This window comes from Prionailurus bengalensis, chromosome C1 (assembly GCF_016509475.1).
Source record: "Prionailurus bengalensis isolate Pbe53 chromosome C1, Fcat_Pben_1.1_paternal_pri, whole genome shotgun sequence".
In the NCBI taxonomy this organism is placed as follows: Eukaryota; Metazoa; Chordata; class Mammalia; order Carnivora; family Felidae; genus Prionailurus; species Prionailurus bengalensis.
In genome coordinates this window covers 160,976,445-160,998,683 of record NC_057345.1, presented here as the reverse complement: position 1 = coordinate 160,998,683, position 22,239 = coordinate 160,976,445, and the positions used below count along the sequence as shown (strand labels likewise).

Sequence of the window (22,239 nt, the reverse complement as noted above, 5' to 3'; positions counted from 1 at the left end):
TTAGAGGTGCCCTCTCCAGTCTTCATCTTGCCATGCACATTAATATGAATGGCTTTTGATAAGAGAAAAATAGTAGGGTTAGGGAACTGAGAAACTGGGGAGTGAAGAGATTTTTTAAAAAATGCCAGTGAGACAGGAAGGGAGGTTTAATTCAGCTTAGGGCCAAACAACAACCCCTTCTGTCTGACCACAAAAGGGATAGCAGCTCTCACCAGTTCTGCTGCCCCATGCTTGTTTCTCTTATCCACCACTGACCATCTCTCTTGCTATCATAGTCTGCTTAGCTTGTTGATTACACTTTCATAAACATTCAACATATATCTATCTGGCCCTACCATAAGCCTGGGAGTACAAATCCCATCTCTCCAACACTTACAGAAATCAGGGAGGGAGAGATAATGAGCAATAGATACAGCCTGATAAAAACAGCTAGTGGCAGGAGCAGGATTCTTTGAAGGCTCTGAGGAGAAATGCTTCACTCAGACCAAGGGGCGGTGGGAGCAGGAGCAAAGAAGAAGAAACAGGAACCAGGGAGGGTTTTTCCTAAGTAACGATTTCCTACTAAATGTAGGACCAATCTCTGTTCTAAAATAGCTTACAAGATGGTCAGGATCTGGTAAAACAGACCTAAATATCACCATGCCTTGTCTGCCCAGCTAAAGCCAACATTTCCTCTAAAACCCAGATCAGGTTTGCCGGCTTTAAGAATAAGCAAACTAGGGGCGCCTGGGTGGCGCAGTCGGTTAAGCGTCCGACTTCAGCTCAGGTCACCATCTCGCGGTCCGCGAGTTCGAGCCCCGTGTCGGGCTCTGGGCTGATGGCTCAGAGCCTGAGGCCTGCTTCCGATTCTGTGCCTCCCTCTCTCTGCCCCTCCCCCGTTCATGCTGTGTCTCTCTCTGTCTCAAAAATAAATAAATGTTAAAAAAAAAAATTTTAAAGAATAAGCAAACTAAATTCAGTGTGACCACAGCAGCTTGAATCTAAGGAGAGAACCCTGGAAAGAAGAGAGCTTCTAAGCACTAACCCTGAGCTATACATAGCATAGGGCAGACTAAGTGACCGATCTAAGACTAAATGAAGAGCAGAGATTTCAGCTGCTGCTTGCTTCAGTGTAAACAGAGCATACAGATTGAGTCGTAACCAACGTAACTGCTTATTAAAACAAAAGTCAATTTTCTTTAGAGGAATATAACATAACCTGCAGACTCTTCAACCACACGCAATGTCCAGCGTACAATAAAAATTGTTAGACATACAAAGAAATAGCTAAATGTAGCCCATATTCAAGAGAAAAGGGCAACCAATAGAAACTCATCTCAAAATGATCCAAATGAGGCAGACAGTGATATTAATAAACAAAGATTATAAGGCAGCTATTGTAACTATGCTCAGGGATATAAATGAAAATATGCTTGTAATGAATGGACAATGAAATCCATACCAAGACACATCAGAATCAAACTTCCAAAAGAAAAAAGACAAAGACAAAATCTTGAAAGCACCAAGAGAAAAAATGCACCCTCCTTATAAAAGAAAAACAATTTTTAAAAAAAAATTTTTTTAATGTTTTATTTATTTTTGAGACAGAGAGAGACAGAGCATGAATGGGGGAGGGTCAGAAAGAGAGGGAGACACAGAATCCGAAGCAGGCTCCAGGCTCTGAGCTGTCAGCACAGAGCCCAACGTGGGGCTCGAACCCACGGACCGTGAGATCATGACCTGAGCCGAAGTCGGACGCTTAATCGACTGAGCCACCCAGGCGCCCCAAGAAAAACAATTTAAGTGATCACAGATTTCTTATTAGGAACTATGGAGCCCAAAAGGAACGAACAGCATTGCATTTCTCAAGTGCTAAAAGAAAAACTATCAACCCATAATTCAATATTCACTGAAAATGTCTTTCAGAAATGAAGAGGAAATAAAATCATTCTCAGACGAAGGGAAACTTAAGAGACTTGTTGCCAGCACACTTACCCTAAAAGGATAGCTAAAGAAAGTTCTCTATACCGGAAGGAATCTTGGAACATCAATCAGGAAGGAAGAACAATGAAGAGAGTAAATAGATGAGACAAATACAAATTTCCTCCTCAATGCGTTTTCTAAATTTTCTTTGATGGTTGAAACAAAAATTATAATACTGTTGGATGTGATTGTTAATAGGTAGAAGAAGTATTTAAGATAACTACATTATAAATGGGGAGGGTAAAAGGATGTAAATGGTATGGGGGGAGAGGTGATGGGTGTGAATATAAAGGAGTAACATGAGAAAGATCTTTGTGGTGATGCAAGAGTTCTGTATCTTGGAGATGTCTGGCTGGCCCAGCAGTAGAGTAAGCAACTCTTAATCTCAGGGTCACGAGTTCAGGCCCCACTTTGGGCATGGAGCCTACATTATTATGTCAAAAAAATTTTTTTTTATGTTTTGTTTATTTTTTAGAGAGAGGGAGACAGAGTGGGAGCAGGTGAGGGGCAGAGAGAGAGAGGGAGACACAGAATCGAAGCAGGCTCCAGGCTCTAAGCTCTCAGCATGGAGCCCAATGCGGGGCTCAAACCCACAAACTGTGAGACCATGACCTGAGCCGAAGTCAGACACTTAACCGACTGAGCCACCCAGGCGCCCCATGGAGCCTACTTTAAAATAAATAAATAAAGTAAAAAATTTTCCGTATATTGACTGTGGTAGTGGTCACAAGTCTACACATGATAAACTATCATAGAACTATATACACACATTGTACCAATATCAATTTTTATATCGTGTTATTCTTATGTAAGATATAACCATTGGCATGCAAACTGGATCAGGAAGATACAAGACATCTTTGTACTATCTTTGCAACTTCTTGTGAATCTATAATTCTTTCAAAAGAAAAAGTTCTTTTAAAAGTAAAGAAGAGGGAATATATAATACCTATACAAATGTAAAATAACTTGAGTTTTCATTTGCTTAAAGATGTATATAGATTTTAAACACTAACAGAACCTCAATGACCTGGGAACAATATCAAAAACGCAAACACATTATAAGTGGAATTCTAAAATGAGAAGAGAGAATGGGGCAGTGAAATATTTGAAAATATAATAGCTAAAAATGTCCCAAATTTGATAAAAGACATCAGTTTATAGATTCAAGAAATTCAATAAACTCAAAGCATGATTAAAAAAAAAAAAAAGCCTAGGGGAGTCTGGGTGGCTCAGTTGGTTAAACTTCTGATTTCAGCTCAGGTCATGATCTCACAGTTCATGAGTTCAAGCCCTGCATTGAGCTCTGTGCTGACAGCTCAGAGCCTGGAGGCTTCGGATTCTGTGTCTCCCTCTCACTCTGCCCCTTCCCCATTCGCACTCTGTCTCTCAAAAATAAATAAACATTAAAAAAATTTTTAAATTAAAAAATTAAAATAAAAAAAATGGCTTACACCCAGATATATCACAATTAAACTGCTGAAAACCAGAAATGAAGAGAAAATCTTGAAAGCAGCCGGGAACAAAAGACACATTATATACACGGGAACAATAACACAAAGGACTACTATTTAAACATCATAAATTATTGAGGCCAGAACACAGTAGAAGGACATCTTTTTTTTTTTTTCAACGTTTTATTTATTTTTTGGGGGGACAGAGAGAGACAAAGCATGAACGGGGGAGGGGCAGAGAGAGAGGGAGGCACAGAATCGGAAACAGGCTCCAGGCTCGGAGCCATCAGCCCAGAGCCTGACGCGGGGTTCGAACTCACGGACCGCGAGATCGTGACCTGGCTGAAGTCGTGCGCTTAACCAACTGCGCCACCCAGGCGCCCCAAGAAGGACATCTTTAGAGTGCTGAAACAAAATGTCTGCCAACCCAGAATTTTATATCTACTAACTAAATTCTTCAAAAACAAAAATTATATGGATATTTTCAGAAAAATGAAAACAAGAAGACTTTATCATCAGCAGACCTGCACAAAAGAAATACTAAGGGAAGTTCTCCAGCAGGAGGGTAAATGATGCCAGTTGGAAACGGAGACTTCAGGAGGGTGATGAACACTGGAAATGATAAATATGTGGATAACTTTTAGAAGGCTATTTTTTTTATTTCTTCATTTCTTTCTTTCCCTTTTTTATTGTTTTGGTAAGAAGACTTTCTAAATTTGAAATATAGCCTGAGCAACAGGGATACAGTACTTCTTTATTTCTTTAAATTACATATGATTATATAAAGCAAAACTTTTAACTCTGTTATTGGTTTATAATATATGTAGCTGTAACACACATGACAAGAGTACAAAATTGGTTCAACGTTCATAAACCAGTGTATTTCACCATTATATTAACAGACCTAAGGAGAAAAACAATATGATTATTTCAGTAGATGCAGACAAACCTTTTGACAAAATTTAACCAATTCATGGCTTTAAAAAGAACTCTGCAAATGAAAATTTTCAACCTGATGAAGGGACATATGACATATTTAATGATAAAATATTGAATGCTTTCCCTCTATGATAGTGAACAAACTAAGAATGTCTACCCATGCCAATTTATTGATGTTTGTAACATTTTGAAATGTATAAAAATTTAAGATGGGGTATTTGATGAAGAAAGGGATGAATAAATAGAAATGTGATAAAGCAAACATGGCAAATTGCTAATTATAGATTCTAGGTGGTAGGTACCTATATGTTCACTCTATAATTCTTTCAGCTTTTCTGTATGCTTGAAAATACTCATAAGTTATTGGAGAAAGTTATTGGTGCAAAGTCCCACCTTAAAAAAAAAAACTGTTTAACTTTGTTTAATTCTGTGTTTCCCAAACTTCTTTTTTCAGCAAAACAAACAAAATCCTTAAGGAAAATGTAATAAACCCTACAGAACACATTCTGGAAAATACTTCCTATTTGGATTTAGTCTACACCCAATTAAGTTTTTAAAATAAGAGTAGTGTATCACATCCATTGTTGCATAACAACCCCCCCCCCCCTCCTCCAAACACAGTGGCTTAAATAAGGCTTATTTATTATTTCTCATGATTCTGTGAGTTGACCGGAGTTCGGCCGGGTAGTTCTGCTGATCTCATTTGGAATCTCATGCATGTGAGCTCATCTGGAGCTGGAACACCTAACATGACTTCTTATTCTCTAGGGTCTCTCTTTGGGTGGCCTTTAGGTGGCCTAGACCAGACTCCCTCAACCGCATACTGGATGGGTTCCAATGGGAGGAAATAGAATGTCAGTTCCCTTAAGGCGTGGGCTCAGATTCTCAGAATGTTGCTTCTACATTCCATTGGTTAAAGGAAGCCAAAAGGCCAGCCCAGATTCAAGGGAAGAGGAAGTAAATTTATCTCCCGGTATAAGGAGCAGTGTGTGTGTATATGAGGAGAAGAGGAACTGATGTGGTCATCTTTGGATATTATCTATCACAGTGGCATACCAAAATTTCCACGCTGCCTTATTAAAGACACTTAAAATTTATAAGGGAATAGATAGTTGTTTACATTACAGTTTCAGTCTTTGTTTTCTGGATTACAAAGAAATTGTTAGGTAGCAATTTTGAAGTGCACTGGAGTATTGGTTTGAGGGTATAGTGAAAATCATTCTAAATTTAAGAGTCAGAAGACCTATGTGTATACCCTGACTACTGCTCAGCAGCGGGGTGACCTGGGCAAACACCTAACATTTCTGAACCTAAGTTTCTCTGTTCGTAAAACAGGATTAATGGTATTTAACTCACTGAATTTTATTTAGTGCCAAAAAAGAGACTGAGATCTCCCATGATTCTGAGGAGCAGTCTCCAAGGGAACTGGAACTGAATCCATAGCAACCTTGAGGAACACTCAGCAGCATTTCATGGATCTTCGCTCTAGTACCTGCCATTAATTTGAGTTGGCCACCCTCTCCAAGACTACTCCACTGCCCACTTGTGTTTCCTATTATGACCTGCCAATCCTTCCTCTCTATCATCAGTATTTTCTCTTCACTACATAGTTCTTGATTTCTTATCATTTTAGCCTGTCATGAACTCTCATGGCCCCACCTAATGGTCTAGACCAGGGATTGGCAAACTTTTGCCTGTGGGACAAATGTGGGCTGCCACTGTTTTTTGTAAATAAAGCTTTATTGGAACATAGTCATACTCCTCCATTTACTGTCGTCTGTGGTCTCTTTTGACTACAATGGCATTAGTTGAGTATTTGCCACAGAAACCATGCGGTCCACAAAACCTATTTGGCTCTTTAAAGACAATTTCCTGATCTCTGGTCTAGATTTCCTCATGGCTCCTGTAACCAGGCATTCATTTAACTTCTGTTCTGACTTATTCTTGAAGTATTTCCCAATTCAAATTCTTGGAAAGGAGAGAGCCCAAATCCTCTGAAGTCCTCCTTCCTCAATCCGAAAGGAAATGAAAGAGGATATTTTCATTTCATACCAGGCTACTTCATAGTATGTTGGTGAGCTGTGAAAAGTCCACATGTGGGTGATGTGTTTTCTCCCACTAGCATCCAGTTAGCTGTGGCTGAGGAAATGCGGGTGGTCAAAAAAACACAGCTATGTTTGTAAGGCTGGGCATGGCGGACAATGTAAATGTCCAGTACAACCGCAAATTAAATTAAATGAGCTAATATATGTAAAATTACGTGTTAATGTATTTGAGCCATATAGTCATAAAGTATCAAAAGTACTTGCCAATTAAAATAAATTTAAAATAATATACAGTTATCTGAAAATAAGAATACAAAATATGATGGAACATAAAAATTCAACTCACATGCAATATTATAGCTCTATTGCATATTGTATATATAATATTAACGATGTTATTATAGCTAGACAATTTCTCAGGAGGCAAAAAAAGGCTAAATGAGTGATTAAGACTGGAGGAATACTGATTACTCAGATGCGACTAGTCAACAATTCATCCATAATGAGTTATATACTTTCTCAAGGACAAGTTCCTGTAAACAGAGTTCTGTAATAACCAACTCTTTTAACAGGCTCTCCTTCCATGCTTTTCCCACTTACATTGTGTCTGCTTTGGTTGCCTACACCGATGGCTCCCTTCTGCACTACAAGGATGGCTCCAGTTCAGATCCTGCACGGAGGAGGATACCCTGGCAGTTTTGAAACAATCCTCTGATCCTTCCAGCAATGGAAATGGTGTGGTACTCTGACAGCATTTTCAATAAAGAAACTTAAAAAATTTTTTTTCCACGAAACAAACAACCATAGAACAGAAACTTGCAGAACAATGCCTCCACCATCCAGCCTGGACAAATGGATAACACACAAATCGCTTCCAAAATAACTTTTATTACTATATAAAAACAAGTCAAGAAAAAATAGATGTATCTTTTTTCTACAAAATTATAAAATATTCAGGCTATTTAATATTTTTCCATAAGAAGGCAAATTTAAACATAGTAATCTTTTCCACTTAAAAATGTTCAGGCATCTTCTAAGGGATAAAGAATAATAGTTTTCTTTTTTTCTATACTTTCCTATGTGCACCTCTAAGACATAGCAGTTAACAGTTTTCTGTCAGAGTTATCACAAGAAGGACATAACAAGATAAAAATTCTATCATATTGCAATAAAATTAGCATAACACTTTACTTCTTTCTCTGAGGTTTTAGATCTGGCGTTGTGGTCAATCGGTATTGCACTGCAATTTTCAACTCAGCGGGGAAAAGAGCCTAATTAAAAACAAGACATTCTCTTTCTTTTGTCCTTTAGAAAATAGGAACCACTTGTCAGTATCCCTTAAAAAGTGCAATTGCTTCTTTGTCACTTGATTGTAAGGTCTGAGATGCTGTTTCTAACCAGCACAGCTTAAATGAAACCACACAAGGAATGGAAAGGAAAGTATTCTGGAGGGTGAAATCAGTCTGACACAAGAAGCACAGAAAGCTGTATGCATCTGAGAACATTAATTCAAAAAGTATATTCATTTGAGTTTCTCAATAAAACCCACCCAGAGAAAAGGCTTTAGTGTTGATTTAGATGAGTGCTAAAATAAAAGCTTTTTTTTTTTTTTTTTTCTTTCTGAAATTAGATTATGGGGTAAGCCAAGCCAGACTATCTCTGCAGATGATATAAGCTATAATTATTTGGGAAGATTTCAATCACTGTTTTGGAAATGATACCTAAGGCTTTCTTCTCCCCTTTTCTTTTTGTGGACTCTTTAATGAGATATTTTGGGGAGAGATGGCTTTAGGTAGGAAATACCAGCTTTTGAAAGATAAAGGTACAATTACCATTAGAATAAAAATCCCATTAAAAGAAGAGTCTCAGAAAGGTTTTCTAGATATATTTTACTATGCATTGTTTTCATAAAGGTTGAGAAAGAAAGAAGTTCTTATAATATCTGTAAGATTGCCCTCGCATTAGCCCATGAGAGAGAAAATAAAGGGCTGAGATGATGTGTGCTCAAAGACTTTGCAATGGAATAGAATATTCTCATGCCAAATCCATAGTTAACTTTTCACCAGTAACCTCTTCCTTGGCCTACGTAAAATGGAATAGCAGCTTCGGTCATTGGGACTATCGCCTTCCCCCAAAACACTCCTGGAATTTGGGGCACCTCCTTGTAATGAAACATCCATTTATCGAAAATACGTTTGTGTGTGACAACGCAATTATTCTTCCACGTAACCCCAAAATTTGTAGCATGCTTTGTCCATATTGAATTTAACTGTGCTTACAGCAGGCCAGGCATTAGGCTGGGTACTGGGGATACTTAAGACACCATTACCAATTTTGGAAGGAGAATTAAATAAGAAGAAAACAGTGTTTTGGCAAGGGAATCTTGAATGGTTAGGCATGAAGCTTAAGGAACATGATGGAGAGAAGCTCATATTCAGTCTATGGAGGTAACTACCACTTAAATTAAAAGGAACTTTATGAAGCACCAAAAAAGTTAAGTGTGTTTGGTGTAGGGGTGTCTGTGTAGCTCAGTTGGTTAAGTGTCTGACCCTTGATCTCAGCTCAGGTCTTGATCTCAGGGTTGTGAGTTCAAGCCCCACACTGGGCTCCACGAAATGGGCAGGGAGGCTACTTAAAAAAAAAATAAAGTGTATTGGGTATAAACTGTAGGGTTTCCACCCACGTCAAAATGCCCCACTTTAAAACTGCAGGGAAACCAAAAATCAATCCCAAAATGAAAAGCATCCTTTCAGCAAAGGCACTACTCTAGGTCTTAATTCAAGTCAGCTAGAGTCAAGACAGAGATCTCCATGCATGAAAGATGTCACCTCTGAGTCTCTCACCTCACTACCAAGAACTCAAAGCTCTAGATATCACCTAAAATTCCACCAAAATCAGGAAGGACCTTAGCTCTTGCCACCAGGAAGGGCAGACCACGAAGTGAGTCTCTCCTATCCCCAAACCCAAAGCTATACAGCAGCTAAGATCTTGAAGAAAAAAAACTTATAATTGATTCATCTTGAAAGTTACATATATTCTTGCCCAAATCTTTCTTTGTCACCAAGACACAAATTTAAGATCAAAGAGGCATTGAGGTAGGCCATGGCTTGTTGGCTGCATCAGGGTGCCATGATCTATTTCCAGGTATGGGTAGGCCTCTTTCCTTGGTTATTTGACGAATCTGCCTTGGACAAGAGAGTCAGAAGTTAAACTATAACAACTCCACTGCACACCAGCAGTGTACAAACTAGTATATAATAGAAGATACAGCATAGAGAAGTGGTTAGGGTCATGGACGAAGGAGTCAGATGGCCAAGTGACGAATCTCAGTTCTACCGTTGATGAGCTGTGTGACCTTGGGGCAAGTCACTAGCCATTCTGAGCTTCAGATCTCCCATCTGTAAAATGGAGATAATAATAGTACCTACCAAGAAAAGTTTAAGGATTGAACAAGTCAATATTTATAAAGTGCTTAGAATAGTGTCTGGCAGGTAGTATGTGCCACGTAAGTACTTTCTAAAATGAAAAAGGAAAGTCGGGAAAAAATGCTCTTTGAGGTTTGTAGAGCAGTTTATGCTACGTAAGCTTTCAGGCATATTCCATTCTAATTTGGTTTGGAATCTGGGGTTATAAAATACGCCAAACCCCAGGGAGAGCTTTGGGATGAAGTGGAATTTTAGAAAAACTTCTAGGTCTGACAAGAGAAGATCTCTTTAGCTACATTTGGTTCAGTCATTGCCTCAAAATGCTCTAAAATAACCCTAGTCTCTAGGGCCAATCTGAGCTCAAACTAGTTGGGGAGAGAGCGCTGAGAAAAGGGAACCAGTTAGTTTCCTAAATTTTTTTTCTGTACTCTGCTCACATTATCTGTGTAGCATAAACCCTGCCCCAGATCTAATTCTAAACTGTTAGAACTGGACTCCCAGAATTAACAGGAAATGACAAGAGGCCAGAGATGCCACCAGCTGATGAAATTTACCAACCGAGGGACACATTTTTATTTTTTGTTTGTTTGTTTGTTTTTGAGAGACACATTTTGATCGACTGTTTTATGCAAGGCACTGTGCTAAATGTTTTGGTCCTCAACAAGAAAGAGGTAACATAACCACAATTTTATCTGCTATTATTTACATGATCATCTCCTTTCCAATTCAGGTAAGTTCATAGGCCTCAATCAATACAAACTCTTCCAAGGAATCCTACTTTATGATTAAAATAAATATTGACTCTGTGGCCCAATCACCTTGGGGCTAGAGAGAAGAAGCGATAAACTGTAGAGCTAGTTTGTAAAAGTGAAGTGATATGGCCACATCTCTACAACCCTTTACATGGTGGATCTCTGACCAGCCTCGTCAACGATGAAGTTTCTTTTCCTTGCTGCCACTTCATTGTTTAATTCTGAATCTGATTTGTCCACGTTGCTGAAGTTTATTGCTGAGCCTTCCACTCCCTCTTGAGCACCTCCATTTGGCTGAAGAAAGATCGAATTTGGTTCCTTAGGACGCTGCCATTGTGGTCTGGTGACTATCCAAAAGATGAGGGCCCCAAATACCACAATCAGAAGGCCCAGGGTATTTGTGAAAACACCTTCTGGTGGAGATGTACTGTACCCAGAACTATTCCTACAAGAAAGAGAGAGTATGTCCAATTACAAATAGGGTGACGCAGCAGCGTGTCAAACAGTCTTGAATTTAAAAAAATACCCACTGGTAGAGCTTCTATGTAAATTCCCTGAAAGTTTGATATTAAAGAGAAATTTAAGTTATGCTAAAATAACTCAATGAAATAGTATGACGTTAAAAATTATAAGTATGAAAATAATGTAGCACCTGGAACACCAGTAGCACTTAAAAATTGAAAAACGGATGATACAAATGTATATACACTATAATTACATTTTTTTTCAACGTTTATTTATTTTTTTTGGGACAGAGAGAGACAAAGCATGAACGGGGGAGGGGCAGAGAGAGAGGGAGACACAGAATCGGAAACAGGCTCCAGGCTCTGAGCCATCAGCCCAGAGCCTGACGCGGGGCTCGAACTCACGGACCGCGAGATCGTAACCTGGCTGAAGTCAGACGCTTAACCGACTGCGCCACCCAGGCGCCCCTATAATTACAATTAATATAAAGATATGCACATCAAAAAGATTAAGAGGGCACGTGTAACCTCAATAGTTGTAAGAGTGGTACAGTTTTTTGAACTTTTTGGTCCTTCTTCCAAGCATTATTAATGCTATACTACATGTATAATACATTTGTTAAAAATAAATTTTTAAATTGTCTATTTAAAAAAAAATTTTTTTTTAACATTTTTATTTATTTTTGAGACAGAGAGAGACAGAGCATGAATGGGGGAGGGACAGAGAGAGAAGGAGACACAGAATCGGAAGCAGGCTCCAGGCTCTGAGCCATCAGCCCAGAGCCCGACGCGGGGCTCGAACTCACGGACCCTGAGATCGTGACCTGAGCTGAAGTCGGACGCTCAACCGACTGAGCCACCCAGGCGCCCCTAAATTGTCTATTTTTAATATTAAAAATTTTGTTACATTTTCCCCCAATGGGTAAGTATTTAACATTTTATAGCTTAAATATTACAATTAGGAAAACTATATAACTTACAGGGCAAAGAACAATTTCTCAGTCACTCCCATAAGTACCGTTGCGATCACTGTTCCAAAGATGAGCAGTCCGGAGTAAACATGTATGGGCATGACAAGTGCTCGGAGAGAAAGTGGAGCCCAAGGAAGCAGAAAGATGGAAACACCTAGGAGAAGCTAAACATCAACAAGTACAAAGGTTATCATTTAATTTTAAGAGTTAACCAATTTTAAAAGTATTATTATAAAAGCAATTGTACATAAAATGAGAAAACCTTCATACAGAACCAAGGGCATAAGATGAAAATTTCCCCCACTCCAGTTCCACTACTCAAAGGCAACACCTATTACCACTTTCTCAAGTATCCTTCCAGAAAATTTCTATGCCTATGCAAGCGTGTGTGTGTGTGTGTGTGTGTGTGTGTGTAGAGAGAGAAAGAATTTTTAAAGTATAAATGGTATCTCACTACACGTATTTGTTCTGCATCTGCATATTGCTTTTTTTTCCTTAATAATATATCTTGGAGATGGGGCGCGTGGGTGGCTCAGTCGGTTAAGCGTCCGACTTCAGCTCAGGTCATGATCTCACAGTTTGTGAGTTCAAGCCCTGCGTTGGGCTCTGTGCTGACAGCTCAGAGCCTGGAGCCTGCTTCGATTCTGTGTCTCCCTATCTCTCTCTCTCTGCCCCTCCCCTGCACGTGCTCTGTCTCAAAAATAAATAAACATTTAAAAAATTTTAATATCTTGGAGATCTTTTCATATCAACATCATATGTGCATCTGGTTTATTCTTTTTAATGGCTAATGTTCTATTTTAAGGATGTAACATAATTTACTCAGTTTTCTATCTATGGATGTTCCTGTTTCTAGTTTTTTTCAATCATTAACAAAGCTTCAGTGAACTTCCTGTTTGTTTTTATCTATTTCCTTAAGGTTGCCAAGTAGAAAAGGAAATAAAAGATTTTCACGTCCCTAAAACCATATATGATAGGACACATTTAGACAGTTCAATCAAAAACATTGTGTGTTAGGGTGCCTGGGTGGCTCAGTTGGTAAAGCATCTGACTTTGGCCAGGTCACTATCTTGTGGTTCGTGAGTTTGAGCCCCACATAGGGCTCTGCGCTGACAGTGACTCTAGTCCTATATGTACAAGATTCTAGATAAACCTGAATCCAGTTACCTAAAGCCTACACAAAAGTGAGCACTGAGGGGCACCTGGGTGGCTCAGTCAGTTAAGTGTCCAACTCTTGATTTCAGCTCAGGTCATGATCTCATGGTTCATGAGTTCGAGCCCCACATCAGGCTCTGTACTGACAGCATGGAGCCTGCTTGGGATTCTCTCTCCCTCTCTCTCTCTCTCTCTCAAAATAAATAAATAAACTTTAAAAAAAAGTTACATGTTAAGAAGTTTACAATTTTGTTTTATGAGGAAAAACAGAGAGGTTATTGCCGTTTCCTTGATAATTAAATCCCTAGTGGGATGCTTCTCTGCAGAGGATAGCAAGATTCCTAAGTAATTGAAGTCTAGTGACACTTTCCATTTGTTTTGTGGCTCCACACCTCCTACCCCTTACCTATTCTCTTCTCCTCAAGAGAATAAAGATTTCTTAGTGACTGCTGAGCTACTGAATTTAAAGGGCATTTTTTTCAGGTACTACTTTGGATCTACCCTCCCCGTCCCGCCCCCGCCCCCCAACAAAACAACGATGAGAAGAAGGGAGAATAGGGAGAAACACAACATCACTGTTCATCTTTCCTGAATGGGATCAAAGGACTAATGGGGGACACCAGAAGATTGAAGGCAGAATGGGTCTGAGACCCTAAAATATATTTAGAATCAGTTTCTGGGAAATGGTAATGAATGGAAGTTAATTTTAAAAAAATGCATTCAATAGGCTAGTTTGCATATTTTATTGTCCACCTAATGCCACAAATGCCTGGATGTATGAGAAATGGTTCAGAGGGGCCCCTTCGGTGGTTGAGAATGTTGCTAATTCTCCTTCAGTGAAGTTTAGTGATTCTATTAGTATCAAAGGGCAAGCATCCCGATGTATAGATTGTGATTTCTATATGGAAACAGGGCTCAGGTAAATGGCCACCAAGGATTTAGCACGTATATACTTCTATGTACTCATACCACATCTTTTCTGTGACTTGTCCATAGAAATATGCATTTCCCATATTTCTGCTCTCTTGACTTCATTCCTGATACTCCCGTTTTCTCTCATTTCTTTCAGGGTTTATCACGTGTGCCTCTTGTAGGGCTCAATGAGCTAAGTAGTTGGGGTGCCAGAAATTTGCTTAGAGGACCCCAGGCAATTGAACTTCCCTTAGGCTGTTTGTAGCGGGCGTGATGGCTTCAAGGTTACTTCGTGGAGTTGGATCGCTGGCCGCGCAGGCCCTCAGGGTCCGCGGTCCCAATGGAGTCGCCGCAGTGCGCTCCATGGCATCTGGAGGCGGTGTTCCTACTGATGATGAGCAGGCAACTGGGCTGGAGTGGGAGGTCATGATGGCTGCTCGGAAGGGACTGGACCCATACAATATGCTAGCCCCAAAAGCAGCTTCAGGCACCAAGGAAGACCCTAATTTAGTGCCATCTATCACTAACAAGTGAATTGTGGGCTGCATCTGAAATGCCCAGATCATTTGTCTGCCATTCAAGGTCCTTCCCTTTGGGAAGGAGAACACCTAGATAGTCATCTATTAAATTACCCTTACCTCTCTCGCCTCAAATGCTGTTTGTAAACAAGAATTTACCAATAACTTTATTGTGAAGATTGCCCTGGTACTGCCACTAAGCCCTTTTGTCTGTCCTGCCTCCTGCATTCCCCCTTCCTTTTCACTGTCTTCCTTTCCAATCAAAACTCTTCTTAAGAGTGAGCTTTTGACTTTCCGTGACATTAATCTAACCTGTCTTCTCTATCCTTCAACTTCTACCCTCCCTCTTCTGTACTTTTTAAAATTGTAACCAAGTCGGGATGCCTGCGTGGTTCAGTTGGTTAAGTGTCCGATTTCAGCTCAGGTCATGATCTCACAGTTCCTGAGTTCGAGCTCTGTATCAGGCTGTGCTGACAGCTTAGATCCTGGAGCCTGCTTGAGATTCTATTTCTCCCTCTCTCTCTGCCCCTCCCCTGCTTAAACTCTGTCTCTCTCAAAAATAAACATTAAAAAAATTATTAAAAAAAAAAATGAACTTCCCTTAAATGTTCATAGGCACAATTAAAGCCCAAAGGAAGTAAGCCAAAGTGTAATGATACTTCTAGATTATGGCATTACCAATGAGTTTTTGTTTTTTTTCTTTTTTCTGTATTTTATAAATACAGAAATGTTAAATGTTTTTTAACATTTTTATAAATGTTAAAATTAATGTATATTACTTTTATAACTGGAAATAAACAATAAAATTTTACTTTTACAGTTCCTGTGTTAAGTATCTGGACTTTCTCACTTAATTATTAATTATTATTATTTGCTCACTAACAAACGTATTTTTATGCCAGTCTTATCTCCTTTTATGAAACAAGAGTTTTTAAAAAAAGATATGTGTGAACTTCGAGACCCAACAAAAGCTTTTATTTGCAAACCATTAATGAAACCAGGAAATATCTGCCTATCTAGCTTTTGTATTAGGTATGATTTCCTTTTTCTTTTTTTAACTATAGAGGTGGATTTAATGAGCAATCAAGTGATTTACAGATTAATACATGGAAATCCTCTTCATTTTCCTGCTATTTCCTATACTCAATCATTCCTTCATTTAAAGTACATATTGCTGGGCCCCATCCCTCGAATTTCTGATTCAGTAGGTCTGGAATAGAACCTAAGAATCCGTATTTCTGATTTCCCTGGTGATGCTAATGATGCTGTTCTAGAGGCCACACTTTGAGAAGCTCTGTATTAGGTCATTTCCAAGTTGCATTCTTCAAGTGTAAAAGCATGTTTCTTCCAGGGATTAAAACATCTAATCAGCACCAACTAGAATATGTCCACAGTTTTTTACAGAGAGGACACACAAATGAACACTAAATTCCTCTGTCAATATTCTACATCTCCTTGCTGCACTGTCTTGCATCAAATCTACCTGGCAACATTCCAACACTGGCTCAGCCATCTTCAGGACTACCTCTGGTCTGCTAGGTACCACTAGAGTAAGTCACACAGCCAAGGAGACCAGCGGCACTATAAATTCATGGTTATGATGCTCACAGTTATGAGCACTTCAACACTGCTCAACAAACTATTGCCTGATTTATCAACTGGTCCTCCATGTCCTCTCTTCCTCAAACTAGTGGCTGTCCTGTGTGCCTCCTCACTATTAGCAGATGATTTTAGTACCATCTCATGGGAAAAACAGAGCTTCACTTTTCTGCTGCTGAACTTCAAACAAACCAAAAAAGCCAAGCCAACAATTCCTTCCTTTCTTCAATTACAATAGAGTTGGTGTTCGAGCTTCCAGCTGTGCTCTGCAACCTGCTTCCTGAAGGCATAGCTATAGATTCACTCCACTATTCACAACCTCTCCTTCTCTACTGGTGCCATCCTGGGAGCATTTTAACATGCCCAAGCTTCTCACAATGAAAAGAAGCAAAGAAACAAAAAACCCTCAACTAAACACCCGCCTTGACTCCTATCCCTGTCCAGTTACCACCCTCTCCTTCCCTTACCCAAACCTCTTGACTGAACTATTTTCTTACCTTCCATTCCTTCCTCAATCCACTGAAATCTGGATTCTCCCCTTTAAGAAAACGGCTCTCTAGTGTCATCAGTAACTTCCAGGTCACTAAATCCAAAGGACGGTTTTCAGACCATATTCTCCTCGCTTCTTGTAGCATCTGACACTCCTCAAACCCTCTCTTCCTCCTCTAATGTTCCCTTTCTCATCCCCCCACTTGCTCATGCTTGCAAGCGACTCTCATCCCTTTACGGTTAACTTTCCAAATCTCATTAATTCCACCTTTGAAATATCTTTAGAAACCATCCATTTTGCTCACTGCTACTGCTACACCTCCAGGCCAGCATCGTTTCTCATCTGAACCTCTGTAAACACCTTGCAGCTAGTCTATCTATATTTACTTCTGCCCAACCTCCAATTCATCTTCCATACTCCACTCCATGATGCCTGACCTCCTTCTTGCTTCTGAAACAAAGAAAACTGCACCCACCTACTCTTCTATTCACCTAGAATACTCTCTCCCCTTTCACCACCAACCTCATGAGTTCAGGTTTTGGTCTGACTTCCTTTACCCCCCATACCATACGAGAGCTCTCCCAGAATGCTCCATACCCACCTTGTCTACCAAATACTCAAAGACCTGTCTTGTAAACTACATGAGGGCAGAGAGCATGTCTCTTTGGACCCATGCTTTTCTTATGGAACAATGCATCCCCCACAGCCTGGCGAGGAATCTCCTACACAATGGGCATTTGGCTCTGTTGAATAAATGGATGGATTAATGAACAAAATTTCATTGACATAAAATGTATGCTCTCAACCATAAAGGTGCCTACGATCTAGAATAGAAATAAAAAATTCCATCTACAGGTCACAAAGGAGCCTTCCATAAGACTTATACAATGGCTGACTTGTGTAATTCTAGTACACTAAGCCCTAGGCTGAGCATTTCCATGCATTATTTGGCTTTGAGCATGATGTTGTGAAGGATGTATCAAAAGCCTTAAATAATGGGTGAGCAAACTAAGTTCAGAAAAGTTCAATAATTCATCTTAAGGTCACAAGCTACAAATGGATGAACCTGATTCAAACTGAGGTCTCCCTGATTGCATGTCCTGTGTTCTTAAACACTACTTGCTCTCTGGATCTGAGCAAGAAGGTAGCCAGGGATCAGATTTCCTCCTGCTAAACAAAAGTCACGAAGCTGTGAAATGACCTTTCTGAGAAGCCTAGTTAGCACACAAGTAAAACAACGAAAGGTAGGAATTCGAATATTTCAGAGAGCAAAAGAGAATCTTGAGACAATTTAAAATGTTTTTAATTCACCTAAGTTTAATATTAGAAAAATCTACTGATGTAACTGACTACATTAACAGATTACAGAAGAAAAGCTTTTCTCCTAGGTTAATTGATCTCGAACCACACGCTTCTGAACCACCTGGAAGGCCTGTGAGCACATATTTCTGGGCCCCTCACCCAGAGTTTCTGATCCAACAGTTCCGAGGCAGAACCTAAGAATATAGTTTGTTTGGCCCTCAGGGGAGGGAAAGATTTCCAAACAAGTTTCCAAAACGAAATAAAAAATAATAGCCTTAAAGGGAAAGATGATTAATTTGTTTCATTAAAATGAAGAATTTCTGTTTATCAACAAATACTAACAAAAGAGAAAATTTAAGCTTCAAACTGGAAGATATAAACAATACATATAAATGAAAAGGAATCTGACACAGAACTCCTACAAATCTTCAAGGAAAAGAAAAAAAACCCCTCATTTTTCAAGTGGACAAAAGATATTTCTCTTTCTTAGAAAGGAAACATGAGTGATCAGTGAAATAAACATTAAAACCACAAGAAGACATCATTTTATACCCACTAGTTTGGTAATAATTAAAAGTTTGAAGACGATGCATGTTGGCAAGGATGTGCCTTATGGGTACTCTTATACGCTGCTGGCAGGAACACACTGGGATCAACCAATTTGGAAAACAGTTTGGCATTTCTTTTTTCGTCTGAGTATAATTCCACTCCTAAGTATACGCCCAGAGTAATCTTTGCATATGAGGGCCAGGAGATATGTATATGAATGTTCAATATAGTATTGTTTATAGCAGAAAACTAAAAATAGCCCAAATGTCTAATAGCAAGAGATTGGATAAGTAAATTCATGGTATATTTAAACAATGGAATACAAAAGTAAAAATGAATAAACTATAGCTAAGGAATCAAGATAGTTGAATCAGTAGAATGAAAAAAAGTTGCAATAGAATACTTATATGATGATACTGTGTTTTTCAAAATTTATTAAAAAAGCAAACTAAACAACATATTGTTTGGGGATTCACAGTATGTAGAAAAATTGTAAAGAAAAACAGGGAATGACAGAAAAACTTCCAGAGAATGGTTACCATTAGAAGTTGGGGTAGTTAGACAGATATGGGATTGAAGTAGAAGTGGGTGGGGGTTCTATGTTTTCTAAATTAGGTTGGATAGTGGAATCCTAAGAGTTAATTTTATCATGATTCATTACTTCTACATACACACAATATTGAGAACTCCAAAGAGCTTTTATTTATATTATACATCTGTTGGTATTTACCATATTAGAAATTAAAGCTGAAACTTCTAAAAATATTTATTCATTTAACAATGATAATAAATTCACTACGTATTTACATAAATAACATGTCTTAGGAAAAAGAACTATATTATGTGAAACAAAAAACATGCCAAGTGGCATGTTTTACATATTTGCAAATCACTTTAAGTTCTGATTCAGTAGTAGATAATTGGATTCCTCTATTTGTCTCCACATTCAGGCTTATGTGATACCACATATAATGTAGTCTCTGGAAAAGGCCATGTAACACTTTTGAGAAACTGACACAAAGATAAATTCCATCTTAGTATTATGAAAAGAGCTTTGAACAGAAAGAACCACCTGAAAATCTTGGTTACCACTCCCCACTCCCCACTTCAGAGTTCTCTGGACTAGATTTTGAGAACTACTCTAAGAGGATGCCTCGGAAGCAGAGAGAAGGAATACCTCAGAGAGATGAAATGAAAGAATAAGAAAATATGTGTCAGCAAAATTTGGTGGAAGAATGTCACAAAGAAATTTCAGCTTAATTTCCTCTTCAAAAGAGTAAATAAAGGATCTCTGCTTTGCAGGGGAATCATTGCTGTGATTCTGTTTTCAGGGATGGGGTTTGGGGGTGGGGAGGGGTAGGAGGGGAGTAGGTGATCCGGGTCGGTCCAACCCCCTGTAAAAGTGCCTCTTCAAGAGAACACCTAAGACACAAGCGGACCCAAACACATTTTTACTGAGTTTAATCTATGGACTCAGGAAAGGTGGGCTCTCTACTTTTAGGGGTAGGCTCAAGGTTCTCAGCAATCCTGTCCTGACAACAGACTGAGGGAAGCAGAAGTCAGACATACAGAGAAAACAGCCCAGTGAAGAGCACACTTTGAGCCCCAGATAGTTTGTTATTTTTTTTAAATGCCCCAGAGGCTAGATTTCACAAGCAGAAAAGAATTCTACACTTGAAATGCTTTACAACCCATAGGTAAACATGAGGAAGAAAGAAGACCTTTCAGCCTTTTTTGGTTGTATTCTTTGTTGCTTACCTCCGTCCTTCCCTCCTTACTCTATTTACTGAACGCACCCGGACACTAGCTTCCCTTGGCAGGTAAATCCTGACTTTAAACAAAGGAGCTAAGCCAAACCCCAACAGTGCTAAGGTAAGATATGAACCTGACATTCTCTCCCACGCTCTTCACACTCTGGTAGGATTGCTTCTTGAATTGTTCTTTGAAGGGGAGGGGAGCACAAACTGACTTCACAAACTCGGGTGAATGGTCTGCACGCAGTTAAACTTGGAGACTGAAGTGCACGCAGTCGTGACCGCATAAGCCAGCAGCAAGCCAGCGCGTGCACCCGATCCAGGAAAGTGGAAACTTCAGTTCTCCAACCACAAGCGGCAGCTCCAAGGATCTAGGATTCGTCTTGATTCAGAAAGAGAAACTGCTTCCCCTTTTTACTTAAAAATTTTTTTAATTTATTTTATTTTACGTTAGAGAGAGAGCACGAGCGTGAGAGGGGCAGAGGGAGAGAGAGACAATCTTAAGCAGGCTCCGTGTTCTGTTCGGAGCCTGACTCGGGACTCGATCCCACAACCTTTGGGATCATGACCTGAGCTGAAAGGAAGAGTCGCTAGACTGAGCCACCCAGGCACCCCTCCGTTTTTTACTTTTAACTTAAGAAATCTGACAGAAGTATGTCTCTGTCAAAGCATATTTTTGTGGCTCATGAATTTTTGCAACTAAGAATACGGAGGCAGGAATCTTTGTAAATCATAATAAGTAGGGAGCTTAGCTCCTACCAAAAGCCTAGAATTCATTTCTTTCCACTGGGAAAGGAAATGTGCTTTCATTTAATTTCTCCCTGAGCACATCTGGGTGATCTGTTCTGTCACTTGTATGGAGAAGCAATGCAAGTAACTTGAAAATAGCTTTTATGCAGCAAAGGAATAAAGTTGGAAGGTCGTCAACTTTTCCTGATAAGAAACTGTTCACCTGGTTCCTGAACAACCACAGGCACCAAGCACAACGTGAGTATTCACAATCTGTGGTGAGGGGACACCTGCCTGCTTGTTTGGTTTTAAAAATTATGAATATATGCTTTGTATATAACATATGATTTACTTGTATTTGAAACAAAAGAGCCACAGGTTCAAGCAAGTCAAACAAGACACATTTAAAAATTTAATAAGCCCCCAAACCAATCCCACCCACTCCCACAATGTGGCAGTGGGTTGGTGTATTCTCCCATACCTTTCTTTACACATAAACACATACATGCTTGTTTTCTCTTTCCTTTTTTATTTTAAATGACGTTTTACTAAACATATTACTTATTCTCCAGTATTTGTTATACTGAAGAATATATCATGATTTCACTCTTGGTCAGTAGACATGGCTACATTCCTTGTAATGGCTGTATGATATCCACCATGGATTTACCAAAAATTATTTAACCATTCCCTATTGATGGATATTTAGTGGCTTCTAGTTTCCTGCTTGCATAAACAATGTTGCGCTAAAAACCCTTTTTAGGGGCACCTGGCTGGCTCAGTTGGTTGGACATCCAAATTCAGCTCAGGTCATGATCTCATAGTTCCAGCCCCGCGTCGGGCTCTGTGCTGACAGCTCAGAGCCCGGAGCCTGCTTTGAAGTCTGTGTCTCCCTGTCTCTCTGCCCGTCCCCTGCTCATGCTCTCTCCCTCTCTCTCTCACTCCCTTTCTCTCTCAAAAATAAATATTTAAAAAAAAAATCCTTTTTAGAGTTCCTTACGTTACAGTATTTTATTTCCACTCTCTCCAAATGTGGGATTGCTAGGTTAAAGGGTAAGCATATATATATATATTTTTTTTAATTTAGTAGATATTAACACACTACTTCCCTAAAATTTGGTGACAACGCATTTTCCTGTCACTAGTGGAAAAGCAAAAGTGGAGAGCACCTTTGACCACTCACGCCCTTGGCAGCAAGGAACATCACCACTGTTGTCCT

At 39.3% G+C, this 22,239-nt stretch overlaps 1 protein-coding gene across 1 annotated transcript in view; it reads right to left on the bottom strand.

Annotated features, from left to right (window-relative positions):
• Positions 1–7,345: 7,345 nt before the first annotated feature.
• LOC122481449 (plasma membrane ascorbate-dependent reductase CYBRD1) overlaps positions 7,346–22,239 on the bottom strand; it is a 36,125-nt gene continuing 21,231 nt past the window's right edge. The window contains exons 3-4 of the mRNA XM_043577025.1: positions 12,022–12,176; positions 7,346–11,022 (exon numbers count right to left, since the gene is read on the bottom strand). Coding sequence (XP_043432960.1) covers positions 10,725–11,022; positions 12,022–12,176 — 453 coding nt within the window. The 3' untranslated portion in view covers positions 7,346–10,724. The remainder of the gene's footprint in view (positions 11,023–12,021; positions 12,177–22,239) is intronic.